The 22,443-nt window shown below is 62.5% G+C and overlaps 1 protein-coding gene across 5 annotated transcripts in view; it reads right to left on the bottom strand.

Annotated features, from left to right (window-relative positions):
* EPS15L1 (epidermal growth factor receptor pathway substrate 15 like 1) overlaps positions 1 to 21,176 on the bottom strand; it is a 52,030-nt gene extending 30,854 nt beyond the window's left edge. For 4 of the 5 annotated variants that reach the window (XM_058657783.1, XM_058657785.1, XM_058657786.1 and 1 more), the window contains exons 1-11: positions 21,095 to 21,176; positions 10,715 to 10,756; positions 10,529 to 10,618; positions 10,020 to 10,067; positions 8,497 to 8,592; positions 8,020 to 8,082; positions 6,611 to 6,736; positions 6,266 to 6,325; positions 4,977 to 5,210; positions 3,535 to 3,692; positions 331 to 487 (exon numbers count right to left, since the gene is read on the bottom strand). In XM_058657783.1, coding sequence (XP_058513766.1) covers positions 331 to 487; positions 3,535 to 3,692; positions 4,977 to 5,210; positions 6,266 to 6,325; positions 6,611 to 6,736; positions 8,020 to 8,082; positions 8,497 to 8,592; positions 10,020 to 10,067; positions 10,529 to 10,618; positions 10,715 to 10,756; positions 21,095 to 21,127 — 1,107 coding nt within the window. In that variant the 5' untranslated portion in view covers positions 21,128 to 21,176. The remainder of the gene's footprint in view (positions 1 to 330; positions 488 to 3,534; positions 3,693 to 4,976; positions 5,211 to 6,265; positions 6,326 to 6,610; positions 6,737 to 8,019; positions 8,083 to 8,496; positions 8,593 to 10,019; positions 10,068 to 10,528; positions 10,619 to 10,714; positions 10,757 to 21,094) is intronic. The other variant, XM_058657784.1, reaches the window with a different exon arrangement.
* Between the last annotated feature and the right edge of the window lie 1,267 nt (positions 21,177 to 22,443).

Genomic DNA, 22,443 nt, shown 5'->3' with positions numbered 1-22,443 from the left:
GGCTGGGGCACCCACACCTCTCCACACATACCCCTACGGCAGGGGCTGGGGCACCCACACCTCTCCACACATACCCCTACGGCAGGGGCTGGGGCACCCACACCTCTCCACACACACCCCTACACCGGGGGCTGGGGCACCCACACCTCTCCACACATACCCCTACGGCAGGGGCTGGGGCATGGACACAAACACACACACACACTTTCTCTCTCTCTCTCTCCCTCCCTTCCTCCCTTCCAGGGCCCCAGCCAGGAGAGTGGGCACTGGGGGGCTCCCACGGGCCGAGCGGTGTGGAGCAACGCGAGTGGGGGTGGAGAGCAGACTCACCGGGCCGGGAGTGCCTCTCTCTGAAGGTGGGACCATGTCCGGCGAAAGGACTTGAGGGGGGTCAATGCCTTTACCGACCTTCTGCTGAATGAAATACATAGCTAACGCGAACTGGTCTTTGCTTAACTTTCCCGTCTGCCTCGTATCGGCCAGGGCCCTGGGAGAAACGCGGGATTACACATGAGGAGCCGCCAGGCCTGGCCCGCAGTAAGCACAAGCCAGCGCCCCCGGCCTGGACAAGAACCAAGGCCATCCGACACCGGGCACTTCTGCTCATTTCCGGACGAGTCTCAGTGCGCCCACCCCTAAGACGTCCCCCCTGGAGGGAGGCCCTAGGTTGGCGGACGAGGCGTCAGAGGGACGCAACCCCAAGACTTCAGGCTGGCATGCCCCCGCCCTGTGGGGCTGGGTATGCCAGGGAAGGGCACCCCCAGCCCCTGGCTTGGGCAGATCGCCGTGTGGTCAACCCCGACTTCCAGAGCTAAGGCCTTGGCCCCCATACAACCAGCTTAGGAGGCAGGGCCTCCAAAAGGTGCCTGGCATGTGAGCTGTGTCCCTGTGGGAGAGACCTAGGCTGCTCTGTGGTGTGTGGACACGGGGAGAAGGAAGTGGGGAGGCGGGCCCTCACCTGCTGGCGCCAAGGCGAATCCCGAGCTGGGACTCGGGAGCCACTCACAGTGCCTACAGCTCAAGCGCCCCGTCTCTGTCTATGTGGCCTGGCCCCAAGGGGCAGCCTCAGCAGGAAGCCTGCCCAGTGACGCCACTGCGCAGGCGCCAGTGGAATCAACGCTCCCCCACAGCCACCACCGCCAGTCCTGGTCTCACCCACCCACCCGCGCCCCTCCCTCTGTGTCAGTGAGACTTTTCTGCACACACAGCTAGATGGCCAGGGCCTGGGACTGCGGCAACGCCGCCTGGGATGCCCTCTTGGCCCCAGCTTCTTGCCACCCCCAGGAGAGACCCAGACGGAATTCCTGCTCTCTGCCTCTGAGCCTTCAAGCTGGAATGGGGGGCAGACCAGGCAGAGCCGAGCTACAGCACCTGCCGGCATTTGCCGAGGTGAGATGGGCCACGCCAGAGTGGGCACAGCACCCACCAGCACACCCAGGGCAGGCAGAGGTGTGCAAGCCCAGTAGGGGAGTAGTGGGGACTTCCCTGCTGGGCCACTGCTCCTGCGGGTGAGCTTGAAAGCTGGGATGGGGGCAGAGCAGGCTGGGCAGGGTTACAACACCCGTGGCTTGAATGTGAACTGGGTTTGGGGGAAAGCCAGGTTGGGTGTCCGATTGTATCCCCTGGTGCCTACATGAGCCAGAATAAGGGCAGACGGGTTGGGCTTTGCCGCAGCATCAGCTGGCAAGTACTGGGGGCAAGTTCTGTCGGGCTAGACTACAGAACCACCTGCAGGGTGCAAGATCTGGGGCTGGAAGTGAGCACAGCAGGGAGGCTGTGGACACCTCTCTGACGGGCTACAACTCCCACTGGTGAGCACGAGGACCAGGACGGGGGTGGGCCTGGCTGGACAGGCGGTGCCACACCCTGGCTTGAGTGTGGGCTGGAGGGTGGAGTCGGCTGGACTGAGTTGGGCATCAATGCCCAATGATGTACACGAGATCTCGATGGGATGCGGGGCCGACCGGACCAGTCCACTGCACGCGCTGGCAGGCACAGGAACCGGGGTTCGGGGGCCAGTCCAGCGAGGGCTGCTGCGGGGCTCTGACTGGGCTGCAGCTCCCCCTGGTCTATGTGTGGGCTGAGCGTGTGGTGGGCAGGGCTGGGCTCGCCTACAGCACCCACAGATTTGTGGAGGAAGACAGGCAGAATAAATTGATCACCTACTCTGGCGAAGCTTGACAGCACATTTCTGGGCGAATGGAGACTCGGAGGTGGACTATGTCAGCCTATAGACCTTGGAAGAATTTCCTCATCCTTAAAGCAGCGATATCAACAGTATTTCAGAACTATCCGAACTGCCTGCCCAGAATCCTCGGAAAATGCTGTACCAACCCTGGATGACATCGGGCCGTTCCCCATCCCCGGGTACTGGGGCAGTTGGGAGGCTGGGGGCAGCTTCTCCCCTTACCTCCACTCCACCCCCAGATACAGGAAGAGGAAAAAGAAAACATGGCAACAATGCTCTCACCCACTTTCCCCTAACCCTTGATCCTTCCATCCCTGATCAACTACATAAACCTCATCAAAAACCAAATTTAAAAAAAGAAGAAGATAAAGACAAGGCTTGCGTTCAGCTCGCCAGGGCGTCTCCTCTGGCCAGTCAGCTCCCCCAGGCCCCACACGGAATCCTTCAGTCAGTAGTCACCCGACACACACGGAGCCTGCAGCAAGTTCTAACGCGTGTCTATCGATCCGTGTACTTCACAAGCACAGACCCCCTGGCACTGGTGTGTTCTCAGATGCCCACCCACAGCCAGGGCTGCGCCAGGCTTGAAGCCAGGGCCTGGAGCTGCAGCTGGAAGGGTCCGGGAGGGGTAGCAGACCCACACTCCGGGTTTGTCACCTGCCGCCGCAGGGTGTGTGACAGCAGGAAGCCAGTGGAGAACGGGCATGGTAAGACTTGGGGGTGGCATGTGAGAGCCGGCGGGGGCGTCCCTGGTCACCTGTGAGCTGCCGTGCTGGCGGTCACTTCCCCCAGGCCGCCTGCAGCACTCCGTGAGGTGTTCCTCCTACAACTGCCGGGGAAAGCCTTCGCCCAGGCCCCGGCGATCTGTGGGAGAACCTGGAGAGGGACTGGGCCCAGCCGCCGGCCGCAGTGGGAACAGGCCCTGCCCTGAGACAGTCTCACCCTGACTGCTGCAGCCACCTGAGGCCCCGCAACAAGCAGGGCTCTCGGGAGGGGTCAGACGGAAGCCCAGCACAGAAGGCTCAAGTTCAGGTCCTCAGACCAGGCTGGAGACAGCAACCCTGGGGACAGGAAGGGACGCTGGGCACGAGGCCCACAGCGGGCTGGGAGACAGCCGGGCCCTCCTGACCCCTCATGCCAACCCCAGGGACAGGAAGGGACGCTGGGCACCAGGTCCACAGCGGGTTGGGAGACAGCCTGGCCCCTCCTGACCCCTCATGCCAACCCCAGGGACAGGAAGGGATGCCAGACACAGGACCCACGGCAGGCTGGGAGACAGCCGGGCCCTCCTGACCCCTGGCACCTGCACCCAGCTAGGACGCCTGCTCTCGTGGCCCCGCGCTCACCAGATGTGTGCCAGCAGGTTCTGGGTGAGGCCCGAGTGCATGAAGATCTCCTTCACCTCCTGGCCACTCACGTAGCCGTCCAGGTCCAGGTCGGTCTTGAGGAAGACCTCGTCGAAACGCATCTTGTCCGCCACCGGCACCACCCAGGTCACGGCCGGCTGAGGGTGGTTTAAGGGGAGCAGTGAGCCAGGTGCGTCCCGGACCCTGCCAACGCGCAGCTCTGCACAGCAGGTGCCTGACTGTGGTGTCAACACACCAAGGGCCCCTCCCACGCGGCCCCCTGCCCTCGCCTGGAGGGGGGCAGAGCCCACAGGTACCTCAGCCCGAGCATGGGGGCAGGCTGTGGACTGTGGCCCAGGCTGGGGTCCTGCTGAAGCCAACAAAGATCCCCCAAACTTGGGGAGGTGTCTGCGTGTGCAGGTCACTCAACAAGGGGCCGGGGAGGCGAAGGTGTGCCCACGGGAGGAGTGGGCGAACACCATGACAGGAAGCGGCGGGGCCTCAAGGCCCCCACGGCACATGCGGCTCAAGGTTCGCTTAAGAAAATGGGAAGTGCCAGCACCGGCGGGGGGACACGGGGCCCAGCTATGCCTGACTCAGAGAGGCCGGGGGCTCCCCAGTAACCCCATCCTTCCAGGGAGGACTCAGCCAGTGAAGTGGGGTCCCTTCTTGGGCCTCTGCAGCCCCTGAAATCACGTCGCTCATGAGAACGCAGAGGGCCAGGTCCCAGGAGGCCCCGAGCACGCTCAGTTCTGTGACACGGCATGCAGCTCCGGCACCTCTGGGTGACCTCCAGCACTGAGCAGGGCGCCGTCACCCGGCACTCTCCAGGGAAAGCCAGCGCGATCAGTGCCACGGGAGGGCAGAGGATTGCCAAGGAGACCAGGAGAAGCCATCAGAGCGCCTGCCCCATGAACACGGCTCCATCAGCCCGCACACAGAGGGGACCCCAGGGGCCTGACCCATGAACACGGCTCCATCAGCCCGCACACAGAGGGGACCCCAGGGGCCTGCCTCCATGGACACACAGCTCCCACACAGCCCACACACAGAGGTGCTGGCAGGGCCGGAGGGGCGGCACTCCATGGCCAGATGCCCCAGGGGCCTTGGGCAGGGCAGGCTTGTAACAAGGGAGCCCTGGGGTGGGGCCAGGCTGTGCCTGCACAGCGGCAAGGCCAGCCTCCCTGGCTGGGATTCTGTGCACACCCCACCAACCATTCCTGTACCGGCCAGGCGCCCTCCGCACGTCCCAGGGCCCTCACAGTGCCAGGAGCTGCGGGCCAGCCGGAGCTGCCCTCACACTGACTGGGGTGTCCTGAGGCTGCGGGCATACACCACCGTGCCCACGGAAGGGACCAGTCTCCCTGTGGATTTCAGTGTCTATGGGAGTGTGGACTGAACGAAAGGCTCCCTGGCGCCCCGCACGGCCTCTGCCCCCGCACCTGCGGCTGCCGGACGCCGTGCTTGGGGGACAAGCTGCCCGTGCTATTGAGGCTGCTCACGCTGCCGTGTGACGGCGTGGAGCGCAGGCTGTCCTTGGGTGGGGGGCTGGCGGGCAGGACGGGCACGGCACCCGGGAACACCGTCTTCTTCCTCTTGGAGGGCGGGATGAGGGCGGGCGGCAGCACAGCGGGCACGGGCTCCTTCTCGAGGGCACGGTAGACCAGGTGCATGGCCTGTGGGCGCGGGGGAGAACGGCACTGAGGTGACCACGCTAGGGGAGCTGCGGGGGTGATTGGGGTGCCCTCCACGGGGGAAACCGCACACAGGCTGGACATATGAACACACAGGGAAAGAGGGAGGGGCAGCAGCAGGTGACAGCCTCTTCCGGGTCTCCCACGCGGGTGCAGGGTCCCCAGGCTTTGGGCCGTCCTCCACTGCTTTCCCAGGCCACAGGCAGGGAGCTGGATAGGAGGTGAGGCCGCCAGGACTTGAACCAGCGCCCACATGGGATCCCAGCTCCTGGAGGTGGATTAGCCTGCTGAGGCATGACAGCAGCCCCATAATATGCATTTTTCATAAATGTTTTGAAGACTTCTGATATGCAAATTTCAAGTTTTTCTCAGATTTCATTTGAAACGCAAACATATATACACACATATAAATGTATATATAATGTGTATATTTATCTATATCTATGCATATACACACATACCTGTGTATATACAGAGAGAAAAAGAGGGCACTTCTCCAGGTTAGTTCACTCCCCAGGCACCCACAACAGGAGCTGGGATCTCATTTGGGTCCCACGTGCTGGCAGGGACAACCACGTCCCGGGTACAGCAGCAGGGAGCCGGGGCAGGGGCGACCACATCCCGGGCACAGCAGCAGGGAGCCGGGGCAGGGGCGACCACGTCCCGGGCACAGCAGCAGGGAGCCGGGGCAGGGGTGACCACGTCCCGGTCACAGCAGCAGGGAGCCGGGGCAGGGGTGACCACGTCCCGGGCACAGCAGCAGGGAGCCGGGGCAGGGGTGACCACGTCCCGGGCACAGCAGCAGGGAGCCGGGTCAGACAGCCAAGGTTAGGGTTAGGACTTTAACCCACGCCCCCAGCTACAAGATGCACCCCAAACATGCCCTTCAAAAATTTTTCCAGAAAAAAAGCTTATCATTCGACCTGACTTTTTGGAGCAATCTGACATGCGGAATTTTGTCAGAATGAACAGACCCTTCCCTCCCGCCGCGAGGTCTGCATCCCCTCCCTGGGAGCCGGGGACACAGAAGGCCGTACCACTGCAAACTCGTCGCGGTCCAGGTGCCCATCCTTGTCAATGTCACTGAGGTCCCAGACCTGCAAGAGAAGACAGGTGGGTCGGTGGGCTGGTGTGGGGGGAGCCCAGGAGGAGAGCAGAGTGCCCCCGCAACAACACGGATGCAGAGCCCATGGTGCTGAGGGAACAGGCTGGATCTTCCTGGCCAAGTCACTGCCTGACGGAGCAGCGTCCACTCCCAGGAGCGAGGCACAGCACAGCCTAAGGAGCCTGCCGCCACGCCCACCCTGAGCCATGCACAGTGCCCGATCATGCCCAGGTCAGGGCAGCACCTGCAGGCTGCTGCAGAGGCCAAGCTCACTCACCCTGCCCAGCACGTCAAGAGGCAGCTTGGAGTTCATGAGGACCGGCTTGACCTTGTCCCCGGACAGCAGGCCGTTGACGGGCAGCAGGCTGTCGAAGATCTCATCGAATTTGGTCTTTTCCTCTACCTGGTTGCACAGAGTGAGTCCATGTGTGCAGGTGACCCCTGGCCCACGGCACGACGCTCACAGAGCAGCCCTCAGCATCCATCAAGGCCTTGCTCTGACGTGCTCGGACCGAGAGCCAGGGTCAGCGGGAGGGAGGAGCTGGCCACAGCAGCTGCAGGCCGCCCCAGGACTGAGGGCAGGCGGAGCCCTCGGCGGAGCCTGGCCGCATGCCGACAGGGCCAGCCAGCCCGCCTGCTGCAGCATGGCTCCTGGAAACAGCACCCCCGCCCCCGGGACCCACAGCCACGCTCTTTGGTGCCATCTGCTGACGAAGCACTCTTTCACGGAGTGCCCACCGTGGGGCTGAACCACCGGGAGGGGAGCACGGCCGGGCGGGGCCCAAGCGGAGGCCACGTGACATGCCACAGTCAGAGGGAGCCCCTCCCAGCCCTGTCCCCACACGGATCCCCCTCCTCCATCAGCATACAATCCCTGATGGGCCCAGGAGAACAGGCAGGCCCGTCTGTCACTCTTAGCAACGGGTTGAGAACAGCAGTTCTTATGGCACTCTGGACTGAGAGCCTGCGGGCGGGGTGGCGGGGTGGCCTTGTGGGACGGCCGCTGGGCCCCGCGCTCACCTCTGCACTCTCTAGTGTTAGGCCGGCCACAATACCGTTTCCAAAATAAGACTGCACGTGCCAAGAAGCTTTTCACAGCAAGGAGCCAGAGGCCGTGGCACAACATGCTAAACCTCCACCTGCCATGCCGGCATCCCACACGGGCACTGTTCATATCCCGGCTGCCCCACTTCCCATCCAGCTCCCTGGTTGTGGTATAGGAAAGCAGGAGAGGACAGCCCAAAGCCTTGGGACCCTGCACCCGCATGGGAGACCCAAAAGAAACTCCTGACTCCTGGCTTCAGATCAGCTCAGCTCTGCCCTTTGGGGCCACTTGGGGAGAGAAGTAGCGATGGAAGATCTTTCTCTGTCTCTCCTTCTCTATAAATCTGCCTTTCCAATCTAAAGAAACGTCAGGAAGGAGACACTAATAGTTAGCTGTGGGTTAGCTACGGACGCCTGCAGTGAGCACGTGCGTGAGCCACCCCGATCCCGACTGACCCCAGCACCAGGCCGCGGAAGGACAGCTCAACCACCGGGCCACTCCTGCAGCCAGCTCAGAGGGCCCCCAGGCACAGGGGCTCCCCGCCTCTGGGCCCCACCAGACCCCAACAGGGTATGACAGGATGCTTTGAGCACCATGACAATGCACGCGTGGGTCCAGCCAAGGGGCACCGTGTCACTCACCCGAACAGCCCAGTGGGCCTCTGTGGACGGCGGCGTGGCCATCAGGGGGCTGCTGGGGTCCTGCTGCAGAGACAAGCGGCTCGTGTTACACAGCAGCCATGCTGCCGGCCAGGGACACGCTCTGCCAAGAGGGGAGGCCTCAGGAAGCTTAACACGGGATCACCACACGCCCCAGCGAGGGCTAGGTGACAGGCCGGGGTGCAACCAAGCCCGGATCACAAACGCTTATGTCAGGGTGGAGATGGCCCCACGAGCTCCGCAGGGACTGGGGGGCTGCGAGTGAGCATCAGGGCTCCTCTGGGGGGACAGAGCAGGGACTGGGAACTGCGAGTGGGCGTAGGGGCTCCTCTGGGGGGATGGCAGCGTTCTGAACCAGAGAGTGGGACAGCTGCACAACAGCACGGCTGCGCTGAACGGAGATGCAGGTGCCCCCGAGATGCGCCCCTGCCCAGGCGCCAGTGCCCGCAGGATACTCACGAACTTGGGGGGTGGCATGCTCAGACTCAGGTTGCCCAATGTGACTTCATGGCCACTCTGCGCACAGGCCACCAGCCTCAGCGCCACATAGAAACCCTGGAAGGCCAAAGCGAGGCCAGGCGTGAGCTCTGGGCCACGCCCGTCAGTCCCCTTTGACAGCAGAGAGCCTGTGAAGAGCCCCTCAGAGGCTCACGCTGCAAGGGGTGCCCCCGGTACCCGTTAAACTGACCTGCCCCAGGGCACAGAACACGATCCAACGAAAACAAGAGACAAACAGGGCCCACACAGGTCCTCACCTTGCTTATGCCGGAGCTAGTGCGTACCCCAGCTGCCCCACTTCCCATCCAGCTCCCTGCCTGTGGCCTGGGAAAGTAGTGGAGGACGGCCCAGAGCCTTGGGACCTTGCACCCGCGTGGGAGACCCGGAAGAGGCTCTGGGCTCCTGGCTTCATATTGGCTCAGCTCCAGCCATTGCAGTTACTTGGGGAGTGAACCAGCAGATGGAAGATCTTATCTCTCTGTCTCGCCTCCTCTCTATAAATCTGACTTTCCAATAAAACTAAATCTTAAAAAAAAAAAAAAGAAAAGAAAGAAAACAGGAGAATAGCCCCTTCCCACCATTCGGAGCCAGGCTGGCCACGGGCAGCAGCAGTTCACAGCACACGAGGGCCACGCACGGTCTCCCAAGAGTAGGATGGAACAGACACAGGTGTCCACTGAGGCCCGCACAGGGCACCCTGGCTGGCCCCACAGCCTGGCATGGCCTTCACCCAGCCCCCCAGGCCGTCTAGCTACCTCCAGTCCTCCCCACACACTTAATGCCTCGAGACGGGTCCCACTCGGGCAGGCACTGGGCGAGGGGCACGAGTTGGCCAGGACACCAGGCACAGCACACAGCGTGCCTCTCGGCGACCACGGCTGACAGTAACCACCACCCATGCCCAGGGCACAGACGGGCCCTTCCTGCCCAGCCTGGGAGAAGCCTGGACCAACTCATTTCCTGGCTCATTTCAAACCACTCGTGAGAACTGTAAAACTCCCACTGGTCAGCCTCAATGGGAAACTGACCACAATGCAGGAGGGCCCAGCGCCTGCCCGGGGAGCGGGGTGGGGTGACAGCCAGGGTGAGCGGAGGGGAGCTGCGGGTCGGGGAGGCTGTGTCCTATAGCCTGCGGGGGGGACATGTGTGTCTGCCAGCCAGGGCTGCTCACAGTACTACACGGACAAAAGCGGCCAGGTCCGGGGGAGCGAGTGCTCAGCGGGCAGTGCAGCACCTGTGCCAGGGCCGGGTCACTGCTCCCCTGGGCAGAGACCCCAGATCGCCCAGGGCTGTGTGGCATTTCCATGAGTTCATGACGACTTCATTTCCAAGCTCTGAAAACCATTTTCCCAACTGAGAAGTTCACAAACTACCCAATGACAGGCCAACCCTGAGAGCTCGGGGTGTGTAATAACCCCACACAGCAGGGGAACAGCAGCAAGCGCAGGGAGCCCCCCACCCGCCCCACACAGCCAGGGACCTACCTGCTTGTCCAAGAAACCTTTACCTTCGGGGTCTGCCAGGTCCCATATCTGCAGAAACAGAGATGCTCCTGAGCGCAGCTGCCAATCAGGGCCCATGTGCTGAACACCACGGGCACCACAGGCACTGCCCCACGCTGCGTGACTTAGCCAGTCACGGGGCAGAGCCCGGACACCCCTCCCAATGCTCCAGGCTGCATAAACCAGGGTGTGTGACAGATGTGCACGGCGACGCCTGACAAATTCGCGCACTCCTGAGACCCCCAAGGAGCAGGAGCTGCGAGCACAGAGCACTCCCAGGGACCAAGGGACTGCCAGGGAGCAGGTGGAGAGCCATGCCCACTCCCAGGAGCCACCCCCAGGAGCAGGGGCACAGGTGGGGAGCTGTGATCACTCCCAGGAGCCACCCCCAGGAGCAGGGGCACAGGTGGGGAGCTGTGATCACTCCCAGGAGCCACCCCTCAGGAGCAGGGGAGTGGGTGGGGAGCCGTGACCGCCCCAGCATCACCTACCTTCCCCAGGGTGATGTCTGAGAGGCCCGACTTCTTGAGGAACAGCGCAGCTTCACTGGCCCCAACTCTTCCGGTGTGGGCGGGGTCCACCTGAGAAGACAGGGCCGCGGTGGGCAGGAGGGGACAAGGCTGCAACTCCATGTCCAGCCCACCAGCTGCAGCCGCACCGAGCCCCGGGGCACCTACCTGCTTGTAGTAGGACTCATACAGCGGGTTTCCAGTGGGAATCTGTGAACAAAACCAGACATACTGCTCAGATGTGGACATGTCCCTACAGTCAGACACTCCCAGGACACACACAGGCAGAGGGACATGGGACAGGGGGCTGAGAGAGAGGGGTGGAGAGAGAGGGAGAAGGGGAGGGACGGGCACAGGAGACAGCCCGCAGCACCTCAGGGCCCCACCCAGCACTCAGGCATCCGCAGGCACTCTTGGTGCCCCCATAGAAACGGTCCTACTCCATATCGGTAGAGCCCGATTCCAGCAACGAACCGTGGGTGCCCGGCCAGCAGCCACCGCCCCGCCCACCCCGGCCCCATGGCCGCACCGCTGTGACGCTCAAAAAAGCTCGGGGGGAGACCACAGCCCTTGGAGACTCTTTCCTGCTCAGGAGGCATTCCTGCGCACAGCTGCGGCTCCCCAGGAAGCACAACATCCACCCTACCGTGGCCCTGGGTCTCCACCCAACCTGCCTCTGGGCACGCAGCTCAGACGGGGTACAAGGCCCCTGGCCCTACCCTGCTCCCCAGACCCCTGACGGGCCTCAGCAGGGCTGGGACCACCATGGACACAGCTGGGTGCAGTCTGACCCAGTCCACACCCCGCCCACATGGAGTGTGCCAGCCTGGCGGGGAACACTCCCAATACAGCGCTGGCTGGGGTCCAACTGGGTACCCCTGAAACTCCATCCCAATACTGCTAGGACAGGTAGCTGTGCCTGCTGAACAGAGCAGGGCTGCGACTATAGGAGGGGCTCCCGACTAAAGGGTGCACTTGGCCCCTCCCCCCACCAGGCACTCGCTGGCCTCCCCACCTTCTGTGGGGGAGTGACACAACAAGAATGCCCTCACCCTTGACCTCGGGTCTCCCGGGATGGAGAGCTGAGAAGAAATTGCTGGCACAGCAGCACTGCGTGTTAGGCCTCTGCCTGCAAGGCAGCACCCCCCGTGGGCGCCAGTTTGTGTCCCGGCTACTCCACTTCCCATCCAGCTCCCTGTCTGTTCTGGAAGCAGAACACACTTCTGTGTTGCACACGCACGTCGGAGATCTAGACGGACTTCCAGGCTCCAGACTCCTGGCTCTGACCAGCTCAGCTCAGGCTCTTCTAGTCCAGTGTGGAGTGAACAAGATCAAAGATCTGTCTGTCTCTCCTTCTCTCCGTAAATCTTTCCAATGAAAATAAACAAACCAGGCTGGGCACGTAGCAGCTAAAGTCCTCGCCTTGAACGCGCCGGGATCCCATATGGGCATCAATTCTAATCCCAGCGGCCCAGCTTCCCATCCAGCTCCCTGTTTGTGGTCTGGAAAAGCAGTCGAGGAAGAGGTTCCTGGTTCCCGGCTTCGGATCGGCACAGCACCGGCCGTTGCAGTCACTTGGGGAGTGAATCATCGGACGGAGGATCTTCCTCTCTGTCTCTCCTCCTCTCTGTATATCTGACTTTGTAATAAAAATAAATAAATCATAAAAAAAAAATAAGATCTCTGTCTCCTCACCCCTCAGTAACTGCTTCAAATACATAAATACATCTTTTACACACACACACACGCCACTTTGAGTGATCACACACCCAACGCCGGCCCTCTGCTATGCCATGAAGGTCCCTGCGGTTTAAAATGCCATGTGGTGAGTGACGGTGAGCCCCGCGGAGGGCGGCAGCACCTGTGAGCCAATGAAGCAGTGAAAGTGCGGAGCCAAGAGGACCACGGCACAACGAAAGCCGGACAGAGAGGCGCTGGAGCCGGGCAGCCAAACCAGGAGGGGCCCTGAGCGGCTGACAGCCGGGGGAGCAGCAGAGGGGGGCCCAGGGATGCTGGAGCCCTCAGGGGGCTGCGACAGAGGCTCCAAGGACACCTGCTGTGCGAGGTGGGCACTGTCCCACAGAGCACCCCAGGCTCCCCGCCCTCCCACGCAGGCGCCACCTCGGCCTCTGCAGCGTGTCAGTTACTGACGAGGCTGCCAGTGGCTCTGGCTCGCTCTGGCTCGCTCTCTCAGCTGCTCCTCCTGTCTTCAAACGTCCAGAGGTAACACGCACTGGGTCCTCCTGCCCAGACCACGTCCCTCCTGTCGGGGCACAGCAGCCATGTCTACACAGTGAGCAGCCGGGCTTGCTGGGAGGCGCTCCATGGCGCCGGTAGCTCTGAGACCGGGTTCCAGGGGCAGGGGTGAGCCCTCCAGTTCCGGGGGCAGGGGTGAGCCCTCCAGTTCCGGCGGCAGGGGTGAGCCCACCACGGCCAAGGAGCAGAGCCTGTCCTAAACCTGCACCCCTGGGTGTGTCCCATCAGATGCCCCTGATGCCACGCTGCGCCCTCCCGGCACCAAGCCCACCCGTCACGACCTCTCTCCAGCACAGCACCACATGCTGTGGGCCTTGCTGGCCAGGCCTGGCAGCGAGGCGAGCTCAGGTCCCAGACAGCCCCGAGTCACCAGCGACATGGCCAAACCTCAGCCGTCGTGCGAGGACACGCGGGATGCTAGGCGAACCCAGCATCTCCAAGCCACCGTGTTACAGAAGACATGGGCTTCCACAGAAGCTGGGCATGACCCGTGCTCGCCAGCCTTGTCGTCTACGGAGGACACTCTAAGGCCACCTCAGTGCGCTCCACACTCCTAGGAAAGCACCTGGGACCCTCGCCCTGGCAAGCATGGGGCACTCACTCACTGTTTATGGCCAAGACCTCATGACCTCCCAGTAACACTGCAGGATGGTTATCACTGCCAGCCCCCATCACAGGGCGACACACAGGGACATGGGGAGGCCCTGGGGCATGGCCAAGGACACACAGGGACAGGCAGCCAGGACTCAAGCCGGTACTGACCTGGGATGCCAACACGGCAAGCAGTGGGTTACCCTGCTGTACCACAAGGCTGCCCAAGACTCTCCTAGAGCGTAGATTCCACGGGGCAGCACTGGGTGCAGTGGGCAGCACACTGCTAGAGTGAACACGGCTTCAGACCCATTCAGCTCTGGCCATTGCAGCCATTTGGGAATCAGGCAGTGAATGAAAGATCTCTGTCTCTCCCTCCCAGCCACAGCCCCCATCCTGGGAGATGCAGAGACGGGTCCGCGCCCACACGAAGACGCTGTGTGACCCTGGAGACAACCAACAGCCTCGCTGCTTCCTTTCACCAGCAGGAAAGCCAGCAAACAGCACGCACAGCAGGGTCACCTCCACGGCCCAGAGTGCCCACAGAACTGCACGGACCGAGGCCAGGGCTGCGGGGCCAGGGCTCTTCCCCCTGGGGACACTGGGCAACAACCTTTGCCTTGTGAGGCTGAAGCGTGTGCCCTCCTTGGACCCACGGAAGCTAGCTTTCTGCGACTCGGGCCTGTGGGTTCCCGGCCAGGTGGGACCTGTCCCCAGCGCGAGGAGTGGGCTAGGTGGGCGGCCGGGGCTGTCCGGCCACCTTCAAGGGCAGTTGGAGAGACAGACTGCCTGCCTGGCAGTGTTCCTTGGAGGCTGCGAACTCAGCAGGCGCAGCCCAGACACGGCCCAGATACATCAGAGACACAGCCCAGACACGGCCCAGACACGGCCCAGACACGGCCCAGATACATCAGAGACACAGCCCAGACACGGCCCAGACACGGCCCAGATACATCAGAGACACGGCCCAGACATGGCCCAGATACATCAGAGACACAGCCCAGATATATCAGAGACACAGCCCAGACACAGCCCAGACACGGCCCAGACACGGCCCAGATACATCAGAGACACGGCCCAGACACGGCGCAGACACGGCCCAGACACGGCCCAGATACATCAGAGACACGGCCCAGACACGGCCCAGACACGGCCCAGATACATCAGAGACACAGCCCAGATACATCAGAGACACAGCCCAGACACGGCCCAGACACGGCCCAGACACGGCCCAGATACATCAGAGACACGGCCCAGACAGAGCTGCTGCGTTTTGGGATGCCTGGCAGAGTGCCTAGGGAGAGGGGGCACCCCTGGAGCCCGTGGTCCCACTGGGCACCTCACCTCCCTGGGTCCCGTCTCCCACTCCCCGCTGTGCCCTATCCACACAGGCCCAGCTGATGGCCATGACAGCATCACCGCCAGCAGCAGACATAGTGTGGGTATCTAAATAGTCCCCAAGCTGTACACAGGATCTGCCCCCAACTTCACCTTGACACCATCACAGGAGACCTGGGGTCCCTAGCTAGAGGGTGGGGCTCGGCCTGAATAGCAAGAAGTGAGGGAACAGCTATAATGAGGGTACCGGGAGGGGGGCAGCTGTAATGAGGGTACCGGGAGAGGGGGACAGGGAGCTGTAATGAAGGTACCAGAAGGGGGGTCCTTACAGGGGACGAGAGGCGAGCAGGGGGATGGAGCCAGAGAGCTGTCACCCACCCGTTCCCAGCGAAGACAAAGAAGAGCAGGCGGTGTGAGCTCTGCGTCCTTGTCTTACTTCAGCCTTGAGATGAGAGGCTTCCCATCTCAGTACCCTCCTCTCTCGTAACCAGGCACCGTTATGGTGCCTGGCACCACATCCCAGCCCCAGCTCAGGAACCCGACGGGGTGAGGGGTGAGGACTCCACTACATTTGTCTCAGGCCTAGAGACGCGAGCAGCAGGTGCCCGGGAGCCAGCACACAGGTGCCCAGGAGCCAGCACACAGGGGCCCAGGAGCCAGCAGGGGCCTGGCAGCCAGCACACAGGTGCCCAGGAGCCAGCACACAGGGGCCCAGGAGCCAGCAGGTGCCCGGGAGCCAGCAGGTGCCCAGGAGCCAGCAGCGGCCCAGGAGCCAGCAGCGGCCCAGGTGCCAAGCTCCTCTACGAAGGCACTTGGATGAGACCCGCTCACAGGTACCCCTGGTTCCGCCATCCAATGCCATTCCCAGCAGCTGTCCTGGGTCACGGAAGCCTCGCCTCATTCCTTCTGCCTCCTTCCCCCCACAGGACGCTGTCCACAGACACCCCACACACCTCCTATCATCAGCCCTTCCTGGGCCCACCTCGGCCAGGCCGCCCTGCGTTGGTGTCACGGCATGTCCTCACCACAGCCAACCGTCTCGGGGCTGACCCCCAGCTCCCAACACTCCTTGTACAAGCAAGTGCTCAGACAATCTAAGCACACTACACCCCAAGAACGTGCCTAGCTCCCTGCAGCCCCATCCTAAGGCCCTGCCCTGTGACACAGTCATTCCTCCTCCAGGTACCGCCTGAACACCGAGTCATCCCCTGCAGGCAAAGCTTCCCTGTGAAAAGCCACCCCTCCTCCTCCCTCCCTGGCACGGCCCAGCAGCTCCTCCTGCTCGCACTGTGCCCAGAGCCCAAATGGGAGCAGCCCGTGTGCCTGACCGCCAGCCCGGGGCGCCTGAGCCATCCCCTCCTGTGGCCCTGAGCTGGCCCTGGCAGGCGACCCTTCTGATGGCCTGTGTGGACGAGGTGCAGGCCGTGCCTTCGCCCTTGGCCTTCCACACAGCCTAAAACGTCACTCCAGTGACAGCTCTCTCGGGCTGCGTAATCTGCAATGACACGCTCACCGGGCAGCAGCCAATGGGAGGACGAGATGTCACACTGCCATCATCTTATCCAGAAAACAGAAAAAGCTTCAGACTGGAAGCTGCAGGGCGACGAGCAGACCCAGACCAGGCCAGGAGGAAGCCCGTCGGTGAGTTCCAGGACACAAGCTCCGGCCGAGGACAGACCCTGCACAGCTCCAGTGTGGCCTTCAGGAGCGGGGCTGGGAGGACACGGCAGGTGGCCCACCTTGCCCTGCCTCCCTGTCCTCCCATCCTGCAGCCTGCATCCCTCCCTGACCTCCCTCCGCTCAGCCCAGGCCCAGACACACTCCATCCTGCCCCTTCCGTCCAGCCCTCCACCTTCGGCATGATGCCCAGCTCACACACACTATGCCAGGGAAGTGCCAGGCAGTGGCGATGTTGAGCAACACTGACCCTCAGGGTGACACCCACTGGGAATGCACCTAGGGCGCTTACAGCGATCCACTGCCAGGCAGGCCAGGCGGGGATCAAGTGTGAGTCTCAGTGGACAGGCGGGGAGGAGGGCCCCCAACACAGACAAGCAGGGAGCTCGAGCGAGCCAGCAGCTCGGAGTCACACTCCAAGACGCGTGGCCTGGGCACTCCTAGCAGAGACCCTGGGAAGCACCGCTGACGAGGGACCTCTCGCCTGAGGCCCGGCCCAAGGCACTGCAAGTGCCAAGTGCCCACGTGGCTCTCAGGATGACGACTGGACATGGCAGACTCACTGCAAAGCCCAGGATCGGAGGGGAGGGGGCCAAACACGGAGGCTCCTGCTGGGCAGGGAGTGGGGGTGCATGCCAAGCCAGGGCTTCTCGGGGGGGCGGCTCAGCCTGCCAAGAGCTCAGAGGAGATTCTGCAAGTCTGAGCGGATGGGACTGCCGACCACCCTGGTGACCCCACACTTGGGGAGTGAACCAGCAGATGGAAGATCTTCCTCTTTCTAAATCTTTCAATAAAAATAATAAATCTTAATTTAAAAATTGCAATTAACATTCTACTTTAGTGCAAAAAAATTTGAAATCCATGGGTGGGGGAATCTTCAGAAAGTTCATGAAAAGTCTACATCATAACAAAAGAAAAAGAAAAGCTGCGTGGGTTCCAGAAACTTCTACACCCTAACAAACTTCTTTTTATTTGCATTTTTCCAGGAACTTCTCAAAATGTTGTCCTCTGCACAAATTTAACACACATTTTTAAAGATTTATTTATTTTTGTTGGAAAGGCAAATTTACAGACAGAAGGAGAAACAGAAAGATCTTCCATCTGCTGGTTCACTCTCCAAATAGCCATAACGGCCAGAGCTCAGCTGATCTGAAGTCAGGAGCCAGGAGCCTCTTCTGGTCTCCCACGTGGGTGCAGGATCCCAAGGGTCTGGGGCCATCCTCCACTGCTTTCCCAGGCCACAGGCAGGAGCTGGATGGGAAGTGGAGCAGCCGGGGTACAGACTGGTGCCCTGATGGGATCCCGGTGCTCGCAAGGGGAGAATGTAACCACTGAGCTACAGCACTGGGTCCAATTGGATGCAAAATGTAAAAGAAATGTCACCACAGGCGACAGCAGGCCAGGCCCAGAAAGCAAGAATCTCCGCGCTCTCGGGGCGGGTCCCACTGTCACTGGGACGCACCGCACTCAGCCAAGATCCTTCACTGCCAATGGCATCCCAGTGAGAGGGACACCCACGCTTTCCAGCCGCTGGGGTGCAGCTCCGGGCGGGGAGCCCCGTGGGCACCAGGAGCGTGGGGAACACGGGACGGCAGGGTACCTCAGCAGGCAGCTGGGGGTCCCAGCCGCTGGGGGGCTTGGCTCGGCACCCCTTTTTGCACATGGAAAGCAGGAATGCAAGCCTCCACCAGCACCGATCCACAACAAAAAACAGCACAGGATGCTGGAAGCAGGAGGGGGCAGGGACACCCCGCACAGGGCCCTTTCCTCCTGGGGCGTCTGCTGGGTCCAGGGCCCCGAAAGGGACCACAGACGACCAGCAGGAGGGGCGGAGAGCACCCAGAAGCGCTCTGAGGAGTGGTCAGAGAAGGGGTCCTGAGGCCGGCCGCAGCAGGGAGTGGGCAGGGCAGCAGCTGATTCAGAGGATGAATCCCACAAGGGCATGGGGATTGAGCGGGAAGGCACGGCCGCACCCGCAGTGCCCTTCCGGGTGGAATCCAGCAGGCCAGGCAGCACGGGCGAGGCGGGGCCAGGAGAGAAGCAGACTGCTGGAGCTGGTCAGGGTGAGCCTGACGGGGAGGCGCAGAGTGAGGCTGCCAGGAAGAGCACAGATCACGCACGGCACGGTGGAGCACCCCCTCATCTCAGCTCTCCCTCGGGGCCGCCCCCGGCCTGCTGGCTGACCTCTCACCCTCAACTGGCCACCGCCTGTACCGGCAGTCTCACCAGGGTGCTCCCCCACTGTCCCAACCCAAAACGTGGGGGACTCATAGCCAGGCCAGCTGTGGGGTCCCCAGGAAGGACCCTGGAGCCGCAGGCGAGGGCGGGGTGGGACTGCATCCCCAGGAAGTTTCCTGGCAAGGACAGATGCAGAAGTCGGCCCTTGGCCTGTCATCCTCTCTGTGTCCCCCACCCACACAGAGCTGGACAGCTCCACACGTGAGGACAGCGTGGACGCAAGGCACAGGTTCCCGCTCAGTGGGTCCAGCTGATACAGCCTGGCCACTGGGCACTGGGCACTAGGCAGGGACACTGAGTGACATGGCTGGTCTTTGCTCTCACAGCACACCACTGTCTGTGGACCTCGTGGGGGGTGCACAGTTAGAGGGCCACAGGTGACCAGCAAGCCCTCTGGGAAGCAGGAGCTCTTGGCCTCTCCCCACGAGGGGGGCAGGGCCAGCCAGTGGGGACTCTCTGAGGACTGGCACGCTGCACAGTGGAGCAAGCTCAGAGGCCGGCCAGCGCCTGGCCAGCAGGGATTCCATCCCCAAGGCCCCAGCAGGCGCAGCACGGCCCGATCCCCCGTCCAGATCTGCCGACAGCTAGAGGCCCTCCTCTCCCTCAGCCCCACCCCTGCAGGCACGGGATGGGGAGCCCTCCTCTCCCTCAGCCCCACTCCTGCAGGCACGGGATGGGGGGCCCTCCTCTCCCTCAGCCCCACCCCTGCAGGCACAGGAAGCCTTCCTCTCCCTCAGCCCCACCCCTGCAGGCATGGGATGGGGAGCCCTCCTCTCCCTCAGCCCCACCCCTGCAGGCATGGGATGGGGAGCCCTCCTCTCCCTCAGCCCCACCCCTGCAGGCACGGGATGGGGAGCCCTCCTCTCCCTCAGCCCCACTCCTGCAGGCACGGGATGGGGGGCCCTCCTCTCCCTCAGCCCCACCCCTGCAGGCACAGGAAGCCTTCCTCTCCCTCAGCCCCACCCCTGCAGGCATGGGATGGGGAGCCCTCCTCTCCCTCAGCCCCACCCCTGCAGGCATGGGATGGGGAGCCCTCCTCTCCCTCAGCCCCACCCCTGCAGGCACACAGTCCATGACCTCACACACCTGACTCCAACGCCCTCACTGACAGCTGTCACCATCCTCCCCAAACTTCACCACAGGGTTTAGAGTCCAACTAAAGCAGGAAGAGTAGAAAAGACTCAGAAAAAACCTAGGTGCACCTTTCCATTCTGGCTCTTGAAGGAGTTCCACTTAACGCCACCCCACCCCCCACATTTCACGCAACCTTGACACCCGTGTGGGCCGTCACAGTTTACGGGGCATGTTCACATCCAAGACGAGAAGGTGTTAGCTCTTAAGGACTGAATCCACAGGGTGGCCAGCGGGCGGGGGGGGGGGTCTCAGCGCAGGGAGCACTGACCCATCCTGTAAGAGGCCTCTCGCCTCTGTTCCCATTTGCTCGGCCCCAGAACAAACAGCAAGGATCCTTGTGCCTCCAGGGCCACCCAGTGCCGAGCGCCGTAATCAACCTTCTCTCTCTCTTTTTTTTTTGCAGGCTCCCAATCTTCCCAGGACGCACCCCCAAGACACTGCGATAGTCTCCATCCTCCGGATGTCAGGTGTCTGGCATCTGCAGGACACTCAGGCTAGCGCCACCAGAACACGACGCAAGCCACCATGCGAGCCACCGCGCCCCGCTAGCCAGGCGCCCCTTGCACCTGAGCAGTTTTAGGATTCCCAGCACAGCAGGCGACCTTGCACCTGACCCTAATGGCCCAACCCCAGGACACGTCCTTCCAGGCAGCCATCAATGAATGAATGCGCCTGTCCCCCAAGCACAGGGCAGCTCCAGGCACGTCTGGGTCGGCCCACCATCCCGAGGCGCCCCCATTCCTCTCCCCCCTGCAAGGACATGGTGGAAGGCGCTCCCGGAGCAGCACGGAGGCCAGGGGCGCAGCCTGCGAGGGCCGACTGGGGCTCACCCCTCACGGGCAGGGGCCCCGACGCGCCCCCGTTCCCGCCCGGCCTGTCACCTTCAGGGGCCGCCGCAGTCGGCCCGCCTCTGGCCCCATCCAGCGCGCCCCGGGCCGCCCCTAGGCCCTCAGTCCGTGAACCCCAGGACCCCCAGGCCCGGAGACCCCAGGACCCCCATGCCTGGAGACCCCAGGACCCCCGGGCCCGGAGACCCCAGGACTAAGGCACCCCGAGGCCTGAGAACCAGGACTAGGGACCCCACAGAGCCCAGACCCCAGGACAGGGGAACCCCAGGACCCCCAGATCCGGGAACCCCAAGTCCCCCAGATCCGGGAACCCCAGAATCCGGGACCCCCAGACACCCTAGGCCGCATTCCCCCCTAGACCCGGGACCCCCAGGCCGCAGGCACCCCAGGCCAGGGACACACGGGCCGTATGTCCCCCCAGGTCGCATCCCCCCAGGCCCCAGGCCAGGCCCGGCCGGGTACCTACCTGCTGGGACACCGGGAGCAGCGGCGCCGCCATCTTCCCGTGGACTCGGGGACGGGGGGGCGGCGCCGCCGCCGCCGCGCGTGCGCTCAGGAGCCAGGGGCGCTGCTGCGCGCGCAGCCGGACTCGGGAGGTGGCAGAGTGCTGTGATGCGCGTGCGCGGCTGAGGCTGAGCGAGGTGGGGAGAGGGGTGTGGTCGAGTCACTGCGGCGAGGGCGGGGCCGGGGTGAGGGGCGGGGCTGGGGCGGAGTCAAACAGTAGTCACACAGATGGCCCCAGTTGGTCCCAGAGGGTCCTAAACGGTCCCACGTAGTCCCAGGTGGCCCCAGAGGGTCTCAGATGGTCCCAGGTGGCCCCAGAGGATCCCAGATGGTCCCTAAGGGTCCTAGAGGATCCCAGGTGGTCCCGATGGCCCCAGGTGGCCACAACCTCTCCAGCTGGGCCAGGCCCACCCAGGCAGGCAACAGGCACTCAAGCACTGGAGCCATCTTCTGCGGCTTTCCTAGGCACAGCAGCAGGGAGCTGCGTTAGAAGGGCAGCCGGCGAGGATATGAACCGAGTCCCAGTGGGAAGCAGCGTCACAGGCGATAGCTTTCCCACACCGCCCAGCACTGGCCCCACTCAATGCATGTTTGATCTGTGACTCTTTTTTGTTTATTGGGTCTTTTTTATTGGATATTCAGATAATACAGAGAGGAGGAGAGACAACTGATTGACAGAGAGGAAGATCTTCCATCCGAGGATTCACTCCCCAAGAGGCCATAACGGGTGGGGCTGAGCCAATCCGAAGCCAGGAGCTCTTCAGTTGGCGCCAGGCTCTGCCTGCTGGCCACCCAGCAGCGAGCTGCGGGGTCTCGGGGTGTGGGATTGCTGCCTAGGTACGTGCGTGAATGAGGCCACTGTGCGTTTTTGTAGGAATCAATCCTGAGGGACTCCCAACAACAGGGTAACTTTTCCTTGAAGGTAAGTGAGGGTACTGAGACCTAGTGGTTTGGAGCGGGGGGGGGGGGGACACAGGGTGATCTGTAGGGGTCCTGGGATGGGTGGGAGACTGGGTGGGGCTTCTCTATCTCCCCCTTTACCCCAGATGCAGAAAAACAAACAATAATGTGGAAACAATGGTCTTACCCACTTTCCCGTAGCCCTTGACCCTCTGGGCCCTAATCAACTATGTAAAGATTATCCAAATTAAAAATAATAATAATAAAAAATAAAGGTGCACTCTTGCAAAATCTCCTTGATGATTCCTTCTATTAAAAACCAGGAATGTGGTGGGTGTTGCTCGTGCAAGGCAGGGGTGGGAATGCTGGGGTGGGGTCAGTGGGGAAGGCGGGAGGGGCTTCGCGGAGAGC

The sequence above is a fragment of the Ochotona princeps genome, chromosome 33 (genome assembly GCF_030435755.1).
Source record: "Ochotona princeps isolate mOchPri1 chromosome 33, mOchPri1.hap1, whole genome shotgun sequence".
Taxonomy (NCBI): Eukaryota; Metazoa; Chordata; class Mammalia; order Lagomorpha; family Ochotonidae; genus Ochotona; species Ochotona princeps.
The sequence above is the reverse complement of the archived record's forward strand: the minus strand, read 5'-3'. Positions and strand labels throughout refer to the sequence as shown.